The 18,484-nt window shown below is 43.6% G+C and overlaps 1 protein-coding gene across 1 annotated transcript in view; it reads right to left on the bottom strand.

Moving 5' to 3' along the window:
* LOC133111378 (myotubularin-related protein 13-like) overlaps positions 1-18,484 on the bottom strand; it is a 99,493-nt gene that overhangs the window by 40,244 nt on the left and 40,765 nt on the right. Inside the window, exons 4-9 of the mRNA XM_061221675.1 lie at positions 11,450-11,584; positions 9,735-9,845; positions 8,077-8,182; positions 1,269-1,401; positions 628-736; positions 144-257 (exon numbers count right to left, since the gene is read on the bottom strand). Of these exons, the coding sequence (XP_061077659.1) occupies positions 144-257; positions 628-736; positions 1,269-1,401; positions 8,077-8,182; positions 9,735-9,845; positions 11,450-11,584 (708 nt within the window). The remainder of the gene's footprint in view (positions 1-143; positions 258-627; positions 737-1,268; positions 1,402-8,076; positions 8,183-9,734; positions 9,846-11,449; positions 11,585-18,484) is intronic.

Genomic DNA, 18,484 nt, shown 5'->3' on the forward strand with positions numbered 1-18,484 from the left:
GCAACCTCTTTGTCTCTGCTGAGGATACCGATTGGGACATATGTTCACCATTAAATGATGTGGTGCATGCTTGGAGGCTACCATAGACAGTGCTACTTGGGTCACATAGAGCAGTTGGAGAGGAGTGCATGCTGGGAGCTTACCATAGATAGCAATGCCTGGGTCTGCTGCAACAGTGGCTCAGGGAGATGGGACAGGTGGATGCACTCAGGGATCTTTATGGTTCCTCCGTCCAAATCTGCAATGATGACGTCCAGCTGAGGACAGAAAAGCGACAAACACACAAACACACAAACACAAACAAACAAAGACAAACACCATATCATAAACCATAGTAATCGCTGAAACGAAGACCCTCAGTATGCTCTCAGGTTCGTCCACAATTCCTCCAGTCTAGCAATGTTAATTATATCTAGTCATTTGGTATGTTTACTCATTGTACTCATTGGACATCCTGTGACTATGTGCCTCTTTCAGTGAATCATCCACCCACACTGCTGTACATAGTTACATAGTGACAGTCCTTCTGGGATTCGATAAACAAATGCACTAGGTGCAGATTGCTCAAAGCATCACAAGTAAGCTGTCTTGAACCCTTGAACACATGGTCAGTGACCTCATACTCACCAGCTCCAATATTTCACTCTGGAATATGGAGTGCACCCCAATAATGAAGGGCGTGGGGGAACTCAGGACTTCCAGCAATTGGGAGGGTAGGACAGGAATATAGGGGTAACTGCAGAAACAATCAACACAAAGGCATTACATCAATAGCACGCTTTCTGGAGAAAGCCAGAAGGCAGAGCATCTATGATGTGGCAAGTAAGGAGGTTCCTGTCTAACACCCTATAAATAAGGCTGGAGAGGGGTTAACACCACTCACTATAGTCGCATAACACAAGCCAATTAGTGTTCGTGCTGAAAAATAACTCTCCTGAGGAATTTGAGGTTTGACGAGGAACAGCTGAAGTGGGCTTCACGCTCCATTAATGCGGCCTTTTCACGTTAAAGGGAGGGCAGATCTCAGAGGATGCATTCATAAGTATTAACAGATATGAAGACTCGCGGGGGGGCGTCTAAATATAGAACGGTCTGCAAGAGGCAAACCGGAGCCGAAAACCAATTTTAATTGATTCCAGAAGTCGCAGAGAAACTTGAACCGAAACAACGGATATGTGCCCCTTAGAACCGGTGAAATTCCCTTTAGCGTTGTCCTGTACTTTTCCACAGGAACCCCCGACTCACCTGGATGCGAGTGGGACCCTCACCTGTATTTGAGGGGGAACATTATGGCCTCCAGAGCCCGGCAGGCGTCGCCCAGGCGCTGGTAGCTGGTGGAGTGGAACAGAACCTTGTGTTCCGTCAGAACCGCGCAAAACAAACTCAGCACATTCTGGATCCCTATGGACAGGACCATATAATAAAAAAACATCACAAATTATTAGGCATTTTGTAGACCAATAACAGCTATTATGTAATTTCATTAATAAAAAACAGATGCCTTTTGATAATTGTTTTGCACAAATTCAGCCTGAAAAACAATATGGTTTGCTTAACAGTGAAGCAAAATGACCAGATGGCTCAAACTGAATTTCATTAATAAAAAATTCAGCAGAATAAAAAACCATCTTACCAGACAAATCTATAATCATTGTACTCCAAAGACTGTAACCACTTTACCTGAATGTCTATAACCACACCAACACTGACAGGAGATGGATTTCTCAATTCTTATCCTCTTAACTGCCATAAAGGAGGGAACATTGATCAAGTAATTAAAAGTATAGTAGTTATAAATAAATGTATTATGTGCTTTGTTAAATTCTTATGAACCTCTTAATAGCTCAGCCCAACTGGGAATAACTGAAAAGCTCATCAAAGGCCGATAGAGCTTGAGTAATAAATTGGCCTGGCACACAGTCAGTAATTGACAGGTGTGAATGGCCATTATACTTTTTTGCCCAAGCAATCTAGTGTTAAAATATTTCTCCTTAACCTCTCTCACATAACCTCTCCAAACATGTGACTGTGTATATCTGAAAGCACCAAGACTACAGTAAGAACTTATGCAGCCCAACGGAAACATCAAATATATTCTGTTTGCCATTTAATCTGAATACTGCAGAAAATGTCCTGTCCATTGGGGCTCCTAAAAAAGCACAAAGGAGTCTCCACATTGTTGAGGGCCGTAGGAGTTATACAGCACATTAAATAGAAATATGTCTCTCATAACAGCGCAGAGGACATTTCCTTTGGCAAAAGACAATGAAAAATGGCAAATTCCAAGATGACAGTCTTGACGGGGGCAATTTACATTTCCTGTTTTTGTTTACCATCACACAGCAATTGCTTTCTGTGCAATTAATCACACATTGCACAGATACAGATGCAGAGACAGAGAAATGCAGACAGAAATATCTGGGCTGTTACTGAGCAGGTTCCCTGCAGTCTGCCCAGGGAGGGAAATTCACTCATAAACAGGAACGCAGGAATGAAAATACACATCATCCTTCCTGTCTATGGCACATCTCCATTTCCAGGGCAGAAGGAGGGGGAAAAGCTCAGTTTAACCTGGAACTTTCCATGCTGAAGCAGACACGGTCCTCTGTGATTTTCCAATTGTTGCCTGGTTGGAAAATTGTTGAACAACCATCTATATTCAGTTGCTTTTCAGACGCTAAAACCGTAAATCTTCTATTTCCATAATTTGCAATTACACCAATAATAAATTACACCTGGAAGCAGGAAAGTAGCTCCAGCGATATATACACAATACTCTGATAGCACATGATGATGTCTGGACCATCTAATACATTTGTTTTGTAACCTTGAGGTGTTTACTGCACTTATCTTTGGAAACACCAGCACATTCCGTGGCTGAAAATAAAAGCGTCAGAAAAAGACAATGGCAGAAATGAGCCAACAGCAGACCGGACTGTTGATTGCAGCTCTTCCTCTTCCCCTGGGCGGAATGTGCTTCCTGTTCCAGGGTAGAAATGTTTCCTGTAGTGACCAGTCACCTCTCCCAATCAGGTACTCTACGGGCGCGATAGCAGGGATGCTTTTTCCGTATGTCAGTCACAGCCTCATGTGATAGGCCCTGGAATGTTTCTGCTCATTAAATATTCATAAGTGGGTGGTGCTACAGAGGGCCCCCAGAGAAAAAGAGGTGGGCACAGATCTTACTGGTTCTGGCAGTGGGTTGTTCGAAACCTGCATAATTACAATGGATGTCTCACTTAATCTGGAAAGGAGATAGGAGATGAATATTATCTGACATTTTCATTAAAAAAAACAAAAAAAAAAACACTGATATTGTTGAATATTGAATATCTTTACAAAAGTATCAATTAGATGAATCCATAATAATGAAGTCATGTAAGTTTCACCCAGTATGTGAACTTAAGCATTGATTCATTAATGGATTAAGTTGTATTTTTGTGTTTGGCAGTTTTTGAGGTCTTCCTGAGCAAGACCAATGGGTGCAACAGACAGCTCTAATACTCATCATGAATCGGTGGAGATCAATAAGAAAACGAATCAATAGCAGGCAGTGCAGTAATGAGTAAGCCCACGGTCAGCGCACTCTGGCTGCCCACTCAGACTCGCAGACACCCTGTTCTGCAGCGCATTCTGTCAGGCCTGCATCACCATCTACTGAAGCCAGAACCGCAGGCCCCCGCCTTGCAATATTCTAAAATTACATTTCTCAAAGCAATGCAATAAATATGTACATAATTACGACTTGTCCCATGACAGCTTTGTCAATAAGCGTTTGGGTGGAAGTTGACTTTATTAGGGAAATCTGGCTTTTTGACAGAACCTTTTTTTAAACCAAAAGCATGACATGCAACATTCTTTGGAAAATCTGTTGTTCATGAGGACAAAAAAAGAACAACAGAACATAGGAGGCTGTAAATCACGGAGGAGACTATGCCCTGACACTTGTATTAGCTCATGCTGGAGTGGGCCCTGGGTCAGGACTGCTCCACCGTAGGGACCATGAACACATGAATGGATGGGATGCCAGGTCCATGACGCCCACTAACCAGAATCACATTGTCCGCCGTATCGTCTCCTGCAAGCAGCTTGGATTGAGTAACAGGCTTGGAGGAGGACTGTTAATACTCATCGTTCTGCCCCTGGGCTCTCCAGTTTCCTCTGGGCCTTAATTACCCTAAACCACTGCCTGCTGTAAGCAGTCCTAAAGGTGTAGCATCTGATGGGAACATCAGTCTGCCACTGGCCCAACAGAGCAGCAACCTGGAAGGTTCCTAACTCTTACTGGGGAGGAAAGTGTCGAGCGGCAGAATGGAGGAAGGCCTGACACCGGAACCTTCCAGCAGGGGATCACTCCACTGCACCGAGGCTACTGCAGCTCACATGCTAAAGTAATCCTCCGAGCTGATCAGCTCCTAGTAATCACAGACTGGATTAATCCACTGAAAAATTACATTTTACATCTAGAATAGCATCCTTTCTCAAAATAAGAGGGACGATTCCCCGTTAAATGGATTACGACAAGCCGTTTCATGAAATATTGAGAACAAAATAAAATAAACAGCATTCCATTCAGATTACATTCTTCAAAGAACTGTCGCCGTTCAAACAAATCCATGAAATATGTTTTCGCTTCAGTTCATTTCAATTAATCAAGAGTTGCTATGGTGCTGAGAGAGGTCCATATGAAGTGGTAACGTCTCTATTCTTCGGTAATTATTGCATAAAAATGCCCTCTTTTTAAAAAAAATACATTTTTATCTGATTTTTTTCCCTTTTTCTCCAAATTTGGTAGCCAATTGGACCCCGTCTGATTCAATTAGAGCTAGTATTAGATACACCGCCCACATCCCATCCCTCGGCGGCCAACGGGAGAGCGACACGCCTTCTTCAAGCCGTCTCGCCTACCAAGTTGTAACAATGATTCCGAGGCGCCCGAGGTGCTTTTTTTGTTTGTGCGGCTATCTACTAACCCTGCCAAGTCCCTCCCTCTGGGGCAGCAAGCCAATTATTGCTGCTCCACGTGAGCCGGCCAAACTTGGCTTTTGGCAGGACCGAGAATCGAACCCCAGTCCCCGGGCTGCGTCTTAGCCTGTTGCGCCACCGCGGCTCAAATAAAAATTCCCTCTTAATCATTAATCAAAGGACAACAAGTGATGAACAAGTACAATTATTTTTCATGAAAAATTTCATAAGCCTTTGAAAGCCCCCACACGAAAGTCTTTAGTTGAAGCCAAGCAATGTGCTACCATCTTGCTACCATTCTTTATGTAGAACTAAATGAAATGAGAAACATCATCACATCATTTAATCAGCTATAACTGCATTCGATGCACACTGTATAAGTCAACACCAACTTCCTTCTCCAGTCGTTTGTGCACGGTTCTGGCAGCTCCTGCAAGGCATGTAATTTCAGGGCATTTGTGGATACCAATTGTTACGGAGTACTCACAAAATCCAAGCCTGTCGTGACCTTAAACTTACACACTGGCAACCAAGCTCCCGTAGGACCCACAGTTACAGGAGAGTTCTGCAGCATCTATGCAAACTGTGCAGCCAATGGTATGGATGTGAATGGATGGAATACTCAGCTTGTACGGATGCATTTCAGCAGGGAAGTAAGTAAGGAGGAGTTTCAGTATGGATGCATTTCAGTATAGAGGTGGTTCAGCACTAAGGTTCTTCAGTATGGCTGTATTTCAGTTTTAGCAGAGAGGCATTTCAGTCCAGACACATTTCAGTCCAGTGGCATTTCAGAATGGAGGTATTCAGTATGGAGGTGCTTCAGTATGGAAGCATTTAATTTCAGAAGAGTTTCAGTAAGCCTATGTTTCAGTATGGTGGTGATTCAGTACTCAGACAGAAGGCAGTACACATGTAATGTGAGCATATCAGGCTTCCCATCATTTCAGTGGGTCAGCAGTGAATGCCTCTATGGGAGTTCTCCAGAAGTTTTTTGATAATATCAATGCCACAGTCAGGCAGAGGGATGGGTTTAGCCATTGATATCAATCTGTACATAAAACATCCATCACTGCTATCACATAAAAGTTATTGCTCACATGCATTTCTGTAAGTAAGGCAATCCGTCTCAGTGAAAATGACCACCCGGTGCTGCATGTGCATAAAACTACTTCTGTGATAGACACAGGGCTAAAAAGCAGCAGGCATTAAAGGTCCCGTTCTACACCTTTCTAGTGTTTTATTCTAGTCTGTTTGCCTAATTGGCTGACCAGCTCCAACAAACTGAATGCTGTCTCTGCCAAGCGCTTGGATTTGTTCTGGCTACAAGGTGGGCCATGATTAAGCAAACGAGCATATCATAATGACGTCATAACTTCACGGAAGTCAGAACGGCTCATTTGAATGCACATTTTCTTCATACAGATTGTGTGGATTTATTTGGGGCCTGCTAAAGTGCTGCTAGAACAAAGTTTCCATTGGCAACCTGTTCCACTCCACCATGGACAGACACTACAATATATACAAGAAAGCACTAAATATAAAATGTAACTAACCTAAAATGTATGCGATTATTATCCATTTAAAACGCGAAAGTGGAAAGAGATTTGATTACATCATTCCCAATGGTTTATGTGATGCGTAGTTCATTCCCATTAAGTAATGCTAAGTACAGTCTTCTATGTTTGCCCCTTTTCCATTTTCTAAAGATTTTTTTGCTTTAAACAGTGTTATATAATATCATGATTCATCTGGTAGCTGGACGGTTCAGTTCATTGCTTAAAATGCTTCAGATTGGAACTTTCTGGAATGTCTATGGCAAAAATGAATTGGAAAATCTCTTCCAGAACCATAGGGGAGGGTGACTACAACACCTCGGTACTCGATAATCTACATAGCAAGGGAAATGTAATTTTTCACAATATCGGACCTTGAAGAGTAAGGCAGCAGTGTAGTGACAGCTGACAGAAAGTCCAGGGTCTTAGGGTGAACAGCAGAGTGGAATGTGCAGGACTGCAGAGGGAGAACATGTGTACAGTTCATTACCTGCTTACATCATCTGATTAATGGAACATTATTTGTTCTTAAATCCTTTGAATAGTTTCTCTACACGGCTTAAGCCAAGGTTCGAATCAGCTGTGCATTTGCAGAGAGATTTGGCTTCCTGAGTGGCAGTAATATGACTACTATGGCTCTATGACCTTTCCGGCTCCTTGTGAAGAGTATAAACTGGGATGTGAAAAGGATGGGTGGAAACGTAATGTGGAAACTTAAATTATGAATGACATGATCAAATAAGTGGCAAGTTCCTTTCCCACGTGATTTTTGAGGCAGCCTATAGCCTAGGGGCAAAGGTGATTGACTGGTACCTAAAAGGTTGGTGGTACAAGCCCCAGTGTAGCCACAGTAAGATCAGTGCAGCTTTTGGGCCCTTGAGCAAGGCCTTTAACCCCACATTGCTACAGGGGGGATTGGCCCCTGCTTAATCGAAACAATTGTACAGTACGTTGCATTGTATAAAAGCATCAGCTAAAACATAACAAATGTAATTCATGATTCGTGAAAGATACCTGCCAAAGTACCCCGTATTAAATAACAGTTTAACAGTTACATTAAAATAACCGTTTTTCCAAAAAAACTAAACAAAGAAATCCTCTTTACAATAATTGTTTGGAATGCATTAACAATACAATAATAAAACTTTGACCTTTTAATAAGCTCATCTTTCTCCACGCAACTGTGACTGTTTATTGTAGTTTGAAAATTATTATGAATTTTGTTGTTTTGCGGAACATAAGCATGCAGTCAACAAACCGAGAACAATGTCTGTCATATGCTTGATATGCAACTGCCCATGAATTCAAAAGTAATTAGAAATGTTTTTAAATCTATAATCATGACTGGCTCAGCAGTGACTTACAGATCTGTGAGCAGCACTTGCGCCAGATCATTAATAAGCATGTTTTTACCCAGCTGACGTACTGGAATGATCCTATTAACAAGTTCCTCCTCCTGGATAAGCATGTTTGCCGCAGGTGTAAAGGCAGCTGTAGAATGTGTTTTAGTTGTGCTAATGGGCTAATGGGGCTGCAGTGTAAAAGTATGAACACCTACCAAGTTGCTGAAACAGCAGAGCTACACTCTTCCCCGTGACGGGCAGACTGCTGTTCAGAGGGGTCTGGATCAGCTGCCGGTCTCCAGCTCCCAGAGAAAATAGTTTCTGTAACAATAAAACAGAACGGCCAGGTCACAGTACTGCCACAGTGTGCCTGGCCTCAGCCAGACACCACACACCAATCTCAGTCTGTGGATTTAGTAAAAGGTGTCATCATCATTTGAGGATCGAAGATTCAATAACTTAGTTCAGCAAGTGTTTTTCTTTATTTTTGTATTCCCTCTACTAATCATAGTGGAAGGGACAACTTTGGCATAGCATACATGAGCTTTCAGGGTCCAAGAAAACAACGATGAATAGAAAATGCTGTATCTCGACATTTAAGTGAACAGTACTGAAAGACAGAGACACCACACTTAGGCTGTACATTTGAATTTGCAGTGAGCACCAAAAGACAGTGACCTGCTTTAATGAAAAAGATAGGAAAAAAGATAGAAACTGAAGAATGGAACATAAGGATGGCCTTATTTGAGAAAATGTCTCCAAATGAATAGCACACACTCGAGAGTTCTGAATGGACTGGCCTGTAGGAGGCCTTTGAAGTTGGCCCTTTGACTTAGGCCACCCTGAATGGCACTTGGGATGTTGACATAGCCTAAATATCCCAGCATGCAGTGCAAAACAAAGCTGGCATCAGATCAAATTATTTTAACCTTCACACTGAGTGGGGCCCTTTAGACAGGGCACACCATGACTCCCTGTTATTCTGGGAGGTACAGAGAAAATTCAGTCTGTATGCGGGAAAACAAACAGTGAGAGTTGCCATCTTCAGAGAGGTCTGTCCAGGAAAATAATTATGTTATAGTTAAGGTCGAGAAATAATTTGGAGGGGGGGGGTCACAGATGAAGAAAATCTTCTTAATTTGTGTTTAAGATTTCACATTCCGTTTGATCAGCACATTATGCTTGGTATGGCTGGAAAGAATAGCAATAAAATTGGGCAATTCTAATAAAAACAAAGTCAAAGTTTCACATTACTGTGATGGTATTATTGTGCGGGCTTTTAATGAGGCAAGAATCTTCTGATTTTACAAGCAAACATGGAAAAATGATGTGCAAAAACACTTGGATTTCAGAAAACATTTGCTTTGTTAGATTTTTCATAGGATGATCGGTCTCCACTGAACTAGAAGAGTCTTTAGACATGCTGGTGTTCTGGTGAAAAACAGTGCCACAGTGACTAACATACACTGTATATCCTCATTATTTTAACTTCAACCCAGCCTTTTACTGTAATATCACACAGGTTCAGCTGGGGAACAAACCTTCCATCATAGGTATGTTGAATGCATGCACGGCACTTTCTGAAAGAGCAAGAACTAAACATTTCTTGTAGTTTTATGACTACAGAGCGATTTTGAGGGTAATGGGCGGCGGCATTGGAAAATATAGGAAGAGAGGGATGTCGTCGTGCTGATTTATGAGCGCCTGGCGTGTCCTGTTTTTGGAGTAACAAATCCAAGTGTCAAATTAACCCCAGGTGACCCTGGCGCAGGCCTGGCGTGGAATTCCATCAGCCTCTGGTGGGCGGACGGGCAGGGAGCCCCCTCGCAGACCCGCGGTATTTTAGGAATTGTTTGTTTTAGCGCTGCCTCACCTGGGACCCCCCGGCCAGCGGCACCAGGCACGTGAAGAGGCCGGCCACCAGACCCTCCAGCGGGAAACTCAGACTGTCGACGTAGACGGTGTAGATCAGACCCAGGCAGCCCTGATGGACACACAGCAGACAGATCAGACACACTGCTACACACACCACTCGTCACACGGTATTTGGCTGATACTGGTACCAAAACGATACTTTTAAAGTGATGCCGGTGTCTAAACAATGCCTGAACCAACACCTTCTTTAAAATAAAGAGCAAACGACGACAGTAAAGGACATTTTTTAAAACTATTTAACAGTACCATTTCATTTTTTAATTATACTTCATAGTGCCACCAGGTTTCAGTACCCAGCCCTACTCAACACACAAGTATTGTACACTACACACACCCATCATACACTACTACCACACAACTCCAGCCAAACAGACCATATCACACACACCACTACCACCGCACAAACATGGCACAACACCGCTCCTGCAGAACAAATACTCAAGCAAACCACCCACACACATCACAAACACGCCATTAAAGCCAGTATTATATGCCCCCATACACAACAATCTGTACGGCTATGACACACACACACACACCGATGCACATGCTCACTACTCACAGATGAAAGCTTCACAACCTTCCATACATTTAAGGCCATTATTGGAAATGAATTACATTACTTGAGGGAACCAAGGAAACGCTATATATAGCATGTGTAAATCACAGTGCAAACCCTGTTAAAATACACACAAAAACAAAAACCTGCTAAAATTATGCTGGCCTTCATCGCTGGTGAAAGGAGGAACGTAGTTAAGAGTTTAACAAGTCTTTGGGGACTCTATCGAAGAAAACAGAAAAGCATGTGGCAATTCCCGTATAAGCTCCTAAATCTTAAAGAGGACTCCTCTCCCTCAAAAACAAACAACAAGGAGTATCTGAACAACACTTTAGAGGTACTACAATGGTTAAACTTTGGTTCACATTACTGCTGTTAATGCATATCTGTATATGAGAGCTTCACTCTAATATTCTCCATGATTAACCAAGCTGTAACCTGCGCAGCCAAGCAAACCTCACACTGCTCCTGCTAAGTTTCAGGTGTAGAAAGATCCAGGCCTCCAGTAACACACTGAGAAGATACAGGCTTCCCAGAACCCTCTCGGAAGATAAGGTCTGGTTATAGAGTGAATTTAGGACCCAAGGACTACATCTCCCAGCTCTACACTGCTGCAGCGGTTGAGTCCATGAATTTAAAGTCCTAACCCACTAAACCAATGCCTTAAGATTATCTAAGTACAAAGCAATAAATAAATATGAATAGTGTAAGGAAAGCAATATATTCAAGGACAAATAAGGTCAGCAAGCGACTGCTTGCACAGTTGTAAAGAATTTAGTAATAAAGCAGCAATAACTAACCATTTATGAAGCATTTATCACTGCACCACATTCTAATGTTCTACCATTAACTGGAGTCTTTGTGTAGTCACATTTTACATTTACATTTTTGTCATTTGGCAGACGCTTTTAATCCAAAGCGACTTACAAGTGCATAGGTTCTACCATAGTCACAGCTATGTATTCAACCTGCCAGTCACCCAGTACAGTCACACACTCAAAATCTGAGCCCATCACCTAGGACAGTCACACACTCAATCTTAGCACCATCACCATCCACTCATCACGGTTAAATCAAACACATTTTTCAGTTACCCGGAAGATTTCTGGGAAATCCAGCCTGGACACCAGAACAAGACTTTTGGGTGTGAAGACTTCAGCTGGCTGAATTAGTGCACTTGCTTCTTCATCCTCCTCTTCCTCTCCATCCATCTCCACACTCTTTGATCCCTGAAAGACAGAAACATTGCTCCAGGTAACGGCAGTGAACCTGGGACCAACCATACCCAACCCAAAACCACAATGACCCAGCTAACTCACAAAGCTACCTTCATTTATTAATTTAACACTTTAATAATAATAATTCACGTTATTGAATTAGGGCTCTTTGGGTCAGCAAAAAATGCACCAAACAAAAGACACATATACCTGAGAATTTTATTAGAAACCTGAATTTTAACAAATAGAGAAAAATTCTTGTTTCATAATATTGCTTGGCTTGGCTGATAACGTTTGACTAAAATTATCATGTGCCTTTCACTTTCGCTTTCACCAAGGTCTCAATACTCAAGAGTTCATGGAAGCTGGAAGCTATTGCCAAAAGTAAAAAAAATATCTCTTTTTCCCTCTTTACTTCAAGTGTAGCTTGAGTTTTTTGTACTGTTTTCTGGTGCTCCTTGAGAGTTCAGCAAGTTCAGCAAAATAACACCAGAGTCCTTTATATTCCTTAAATGTATTCAGATTTACTTAACAAAAAAAATGCATCCCAAAGCCAATAGTGTTACATAATCCAGGATGCTGGATATTTATTATATATTACTGTATTTTTAAGGGTCTTGAGATGAAGATGTTTGAGAATCCCAGCTGTTGTTATCCCATCCATCCATCCATCCATCGTCACCCGCTTATTTGGAGTCGGGTCGCGGGGGCAGTAGGCAAAGCCGGGTATTCCAGGCGTCCCTCTCCCCAGCAACGCATTCTAGCTCCTCCTGGGGGATCCCGAGGCGTTCCCTGGCCAGGAGAGATATATAATCTCTCCAGCGGGCTCTGGGTCTCCCTCGGGGTCTCCGCCCAGTTGGACGAGCCCGGAAAACCTCCAAAGGGAGGCGCCCGGGAGGCATCCTGATGAGATGCCCGAACCACCTCAATTGGCTCCTTTCGATGCGAAGGAGCAGCGGCTCTACTCCGAGCTCCCTCCGGATGTCCGAGCTCCTCACCCTATCTCTAAGGCTGAGCCCGGCCACCCTACGGAGGAAGCTCATTTCGGCCGCTTGTATACGCGATCTCGTTCTTTCGGTCACTACCCAAAGCTCGTGACCATAGGTGAGGGTTGGGACGTAGATCGACCAGTAAATCGAGAGCTTCGCCTTCCGGCTCAGCTCCTTCTTCACCACAACGGTCCGGTGTTGTTATCCCACTGGTGCATATTTAAACCCACCCATGGTGCTTTTTTTGAAAACCAGGATTATATCCGAACATACAAAAACAACTAGTTGTGGAACTACAAACTAAATATTATCAAGAAAGAAGGCACTCAGTAGAGTGCAGACTACTGCCAAGGCACATGCATGAATGTGCACAGGAAACGTCATGGGAATCCAGTCATTACTTTTTCGACATACGTTTGGCCTAATGGTGGCGCTAGAGGAAAGCTCATGGGGTCACAAAAATCAATTGGCATCTACCTCTTGGGAGAATTAATGTCGACAGCAAATTTCACAGCAATTTGGCCACTACTTTTTGAGACATGCTGATCAAAAAAAGAAATGTTTACCTTCTGATGGCACTAGAGGAATGGTCACCAATATCAATAGGTTTCTTCCTCTTAGGAACATGAATGTGCACAGCAAATTTCATGGCAATTCGGCAATTACCTTTCCACATATGCCTGTCATGGACAGATGGATTAACAGACGGAATGATGAATCATCAGAAAACCTCCCTGATGGAAGTAAGGATGGGAAAAAATAATATAGGCAAGAGGTTTAATGCAGTGCATAGGGCAGCTGAATGCCAATCCAAATATGGGTCCCCGGTGCAGCTGTGGGTCTGATCCCCCATGACACATTCTGTTCTGTGCAATGATCCCTTTTCTATCAGCTGCTTTTCAGATAGCTCCTGCTGAATAAAATACACTACGAAAGAAGGAAAGACGGTCTCCTTTTTTTAAAATCGAATTTCAGTTGAGGACACCCTAGGATGCCTCTCCAGACCTCAGTTTGGCACAGCTTTGCACAACACAGAATAAACCATTAGATTCTGGGTCGGCATTGAAAAAAGACATCTCACGGAATTCTAGGAATTTCCAGAATTAGGTTATGTCATGTGCATGACCCCCCCTCCATGAGGCTGTGGCCTCTCCCACCTTGTTGACAACCACTTTGCAGACTGTACATCATATGTTGGGAAATCCAAGAAACCATGCCGAGATGTACAGAATGTACATCCAACTACATGTCTAAATAAGAACCTCTGCAGAATGTCCCAGTGGTGGAGCTATCAAAGAGGCCTACCAACGGTGCACCATTACACCCCACCATCATTAAGCAGACACAGATTAATGAGGGAAATTAAAGATATCATATTCAAAACAGGAAGGGCGTCTTATCAGATGCCCAGAGGTTAGAAAATGTCTTGACAACAAGATAAACAAGGACATGGACATCTGAAACAAGTGTTGCAAACGTGGGAAACATTTTCCATTTCAATGGGATTCTTCCCATCAACGGAGTTGATGTCTGAGAATGGGCAGACAGGAAGTGCCATTTCCCAGAAGTGCCTCGCCAATGGCATAAATCATACAAATAACATTAAATCACTCATGAATCATGTGTAATTCAAATGATCAGATCCAGCTATGGAGATTACAGCTGACCGTGACAGCTTTCACTTTTAAATAAAATTACACAACAGGAACCACAACAAATGAATGGAGCAAATGGGAGTGATGCAATGTGATGTGACGTGATGAGACTCAACATTCATGATAATGCTGAGATGTCGGAAACTATGCAATCATCTATGGGAAAAACGTTGAGCCGAGACAAGAAGATGCCTTTTAAAATGGCCAGTGAAGTGTCGCTGCAATCAACATTCACCTGAGCACATGAAGTGAACATTTTAAGTGTTCTGGAACATTCTATGTTGTCCATATTCTTTGTTGTATTGGTGGATATGCACTTTCATAGTGAAAAGCATGTATTTTTGCAATTCTGGAGAACATTCTAAAATGGAGAAATCATTCTATAAAACTCTTACAAAGAGATTTATTATTTCACCTTAAACTAATGGTTTCCTTTGGATAGTGATTTTAGTATTTATCCGGAAGCTCCCCGGGGAAAAATAAAGGTTTTCTATTCTATTCTATTTATTATTACACATTATCACTATGGGTAACTTGAATGTCACATATTACTAGAGGCAATAACTGTTGGTAGGAAAAAAAATCAAGACAGATTACAAATAATGTGTGGCGCCAGTCTATGAGTTGAATGTGAGAAGTGTTGCCATATTAAATACCAGAAGTGAAAATCATTTCTTTGTTAACTGGTCAGAGAGTGATCTCTGACTGGTAGGGGATGTTATTGTAACCTCAAGTCAGGCCTTTGACACCAGTGAAGTGTGTAGAGATAAATGCTTCAAAATGTTAATTAATGTTTAGCAAGACACATTTTTCTATTTTTTTTAATTGAATTCCCTGCTAAACTGGGTCAAAGATTAAATTCTAACAAAAATAGCCCAGCCGGACCCCTCAGAAGTCGATGCTTGCTGTGAGTAGAATAGAACTGAACAGCCAGCCAAGTTTTACAGAGGACGGAAGAGCAGGGATAGGGAGCAGCCAGCAGCACTGAGACCTTGAGCCACTCAGACCAGCAGCACTGAGACACTGAGACACTCAGATCAGCAGCACTGAGACACTCAGACACTCAGATCAGCAGCACTGAGACACTTAGACACCCAGACCAGCAGCACCGAGACACTCAGACACCCAGATCTGCAGCACTGAGACACTTAGACCAGCAGCACTGAGACACTTAGACCAGCAGCACTGAGACACTGAGACACTCAGACCAGCAGCACCGAGACACTCAGACACCCAGACCTGCAGCACTGAGACACTGAAAGAGAGGGGGCAAAGTGGGTGCTGCAGAAACTACAAGGCACCATGGTGATGCATCTGAGCAGGTATCTGCAGCTCTGCTCCTTGATGTGCAGGGGTTCCCATCCTACATGACTAACTCAGCCGCCTGGTGACATGGCTGTGCGGTGACTGGCATCCTAAATGAGCTCTGGAAAGCACACAGCCAACACATAGGTCCATTAAGGAGGATGTTGAACGTCACTGGTGAGTTTTAGATGCTCTGAAACCATAAAGTAAACTCATTTACATTCCAGAGTTAACTGAAAACAGCCCTGTTATCACGCTGCTGGGGGGACTCTGACTCACCACAATGAAATGCGTCCTGTCATTAAGCACATCGTACTGCCAGTAACCACACAACTATTACAAATAATGGGACCTGTCACCGGTGGAAGAATACCCAGTAATATTCCATACAATCCAAGGGGAACAAAGGACAGAGCACTTCTCATGAATGTGACTGGGGTTTACAGAAACACTTAGATATCCACATTCATTCAGGCTCCTGAGTGTCTGATTGGGTAAGACGCTGACAATGAGCCCAGGCTGGGCTCCACGGTCACGGGTTCAAGCCTGGGCTCTTCCGTTGAGCAACAGGCAAGAGGGATGCTGCTTAGGGGTAGAGACCCTCAGACCCTGCTGCTACAGCTCAGGCTGTCAGAGACAGTCCTGCAGTTCACTGTGTGGCCTGTAGGGGAAGCGCGCTAGCGTGTGTGTGGCTCCACTGCAGGGCTGCTCGCCTGCGGCTACAGTAGCACAGCCGACAACTGCAATTCAGAAAAGAAAACATGTTTATCATTTTAAGATAATTTTTTACAAATCATCAACTCATTTTCTACAGCTAAGCAATTGTTGTAAAATATTCAGTAACCCGTGTGCAAATTCATTCTGACTGTACAGTGACAGAAGACGTGTTGGCACAAAGAAGGTCTTTAATGAGAGAGAAGGCTGAGATCTAAAACAGGCTGAGATATAAAACAGGGCACTTGTAATGCTTGACAAAAAGCCATCTCTAAGAAGTAAATAAGCTCAAAATGTGCAGGACCAAGGAAGAAAGGCCAGAGTTACGGATTCTTACAACAAACCAGTTCTTAAGCTGCATTTCAAGAGACGCCTTCAGGTGCATAAAATAACGGAACTGAATCCCAGCTGGGAAACGTGAATCCCTCGACATTAATTTCACCAACACATTCTAAACAAAGGCTTTTCTTTTAAACACGCACAAAACCACTTATAGGAGATTTCAGCCGATCTTGTTTGTGCAGCCAGCATGCTGGAGCAACTAAATATTAGCCCACAAGGACAATCTGTTTTCTAACCACAAAGTGCTCCAAAAGCATGCCAGTCTCTGAGCTGGAATGCTGTTAATTTCATGCTAAAGGTGGGAACACTTTGCACACGTGGCACACTTACCATAAAACTAAAAATAGTTCCAAAAACAGAAAAAAGGAACAAGCAAAAACAGGACCAGAGACAAAACAGAACACTAACATAAGGAAAGGCTTAATGGAGTTACGATAAATGAGGTAAAATAAATCAAAGACTTAAATTGTTTTGCTTTCCCCCCTTTTCTTCTCTCAGTTCGGTCCAATTCGATCCACCGCTATAGATATTTGGGAGAGCACAGAAAAGGCAGAATAGGACATGCTCGCCCCTCATGCAGTGGAAAGTGCCACTGGTCACACTGCATGAGTCAGGGGGAGACTTCAGGAGCAGCCCAACAGGCGGAGCAGCGGGTGCTGGGTCTACGAGCGGGGCCTACGAGCGGGGTCTACGAGTGGGGTCTACGAGCAGGGACTACGAGCGGGGTCTAGGGGCGGGGTCTACGAGTGGGGTCTAGGAGCGAGTGGGGTCTACGAGCAGGGACTACGAGTGGGGTCTAGGAGCGAGGGTCTACGAGCGGGGCCTACGAGCGGGGGTCTACGAGCGGGGCCTACGAGCGGGGGTCTACGAGCGGGGTCTACGAGCGGGGTCTACGAGTGGGGTCTAGGAGCGAGTGGGGTCTAGGAGCGGGGCCTACGAGCGGGGGTCTACGAGCGGGGCCTACGAGCGGGGGTCTACGAGCGGGGTCTACGAGCGGGGTCTACGAGTGGGGTCTACGAGCAGGGACTACGAGCGGGGTCTAGGGGCGGGGTCTACGAGCGGGGTCTGCGAGCGAGCGATGAGACGTCGCCCCCTGCAGAGTTAATCCTCCGTAACCCTTGGCAAAGCAACCGCCATTTATATGGCGCCCTGTGGGGCTACCAGCCACTGGCACGGTCGGTATTTGACCCCAGACCGCAGGGCTCAACCAATGGGTAGAATGGGAAGGGTGCATTGACTGAATGGGGCACCCAGCATCCCTATGGAATGTCTTCTCCCTTTAGAATCCCATTTGAGTAATCGTACCTGCCCTCTACACAATATTGAAAAAAAATATTCTGGGTTGGGAAGAGTAGGTGTGTCCATCTCATTTGCATAAATTATTCTCTAACCAATCAGGTGCCTCCAGTGTTTTGGGTAGTATTGATTGAACAGCTGACTTTGAAAATGTGCCATTAAAAGTAAACTGACACATTTGTGAGCGCCAACGATTTTACAACTCAATGTCTTGATTGACATCTATATGATGAGGTACATCGAACAGGGTACTCTCACATTACATTACATTACATTATTGGCATTTGGCAGACGCTCTTATCCAGAGCGACGTACAACAAAGTGCATACCCATAACCAGGGATAAGTTCGCTGAAAGACCCTAGAGGGAAGTACAATTTCAACTGCTACCTATACAACAAAGATAAGGACGAGGGCCAATTCGTTTTTTTTTTGTTTGTTTTTTTGAACAAAGAAACAAAGAAACAGAGCAAAATTGACCAAAGTTAAATATCCAAACACTGCTTACCTAGCCAACTAAAAATACCGATACACAAAGCAAGTCACAGAGACAGCAATTAAGGTTCACAGGGAGGTAGGGAGGGATGGGGAGAGGTGCTGCTTGAAGAGGTG

The sequence above is a fragment of the Conger conger genome, chromosome 15 (assembly GCF_963514075.1).
Source record: "Conger conger chromosome 15, fConCon1.1, whole genome shotgun sequence".
Taxonomy (NCBI): domain Eukaryota; kingdom Metazoa; phylum Chordata; class Actinopteri; order Anguilliformes; family Congridae; genus Conger; species Conger conger.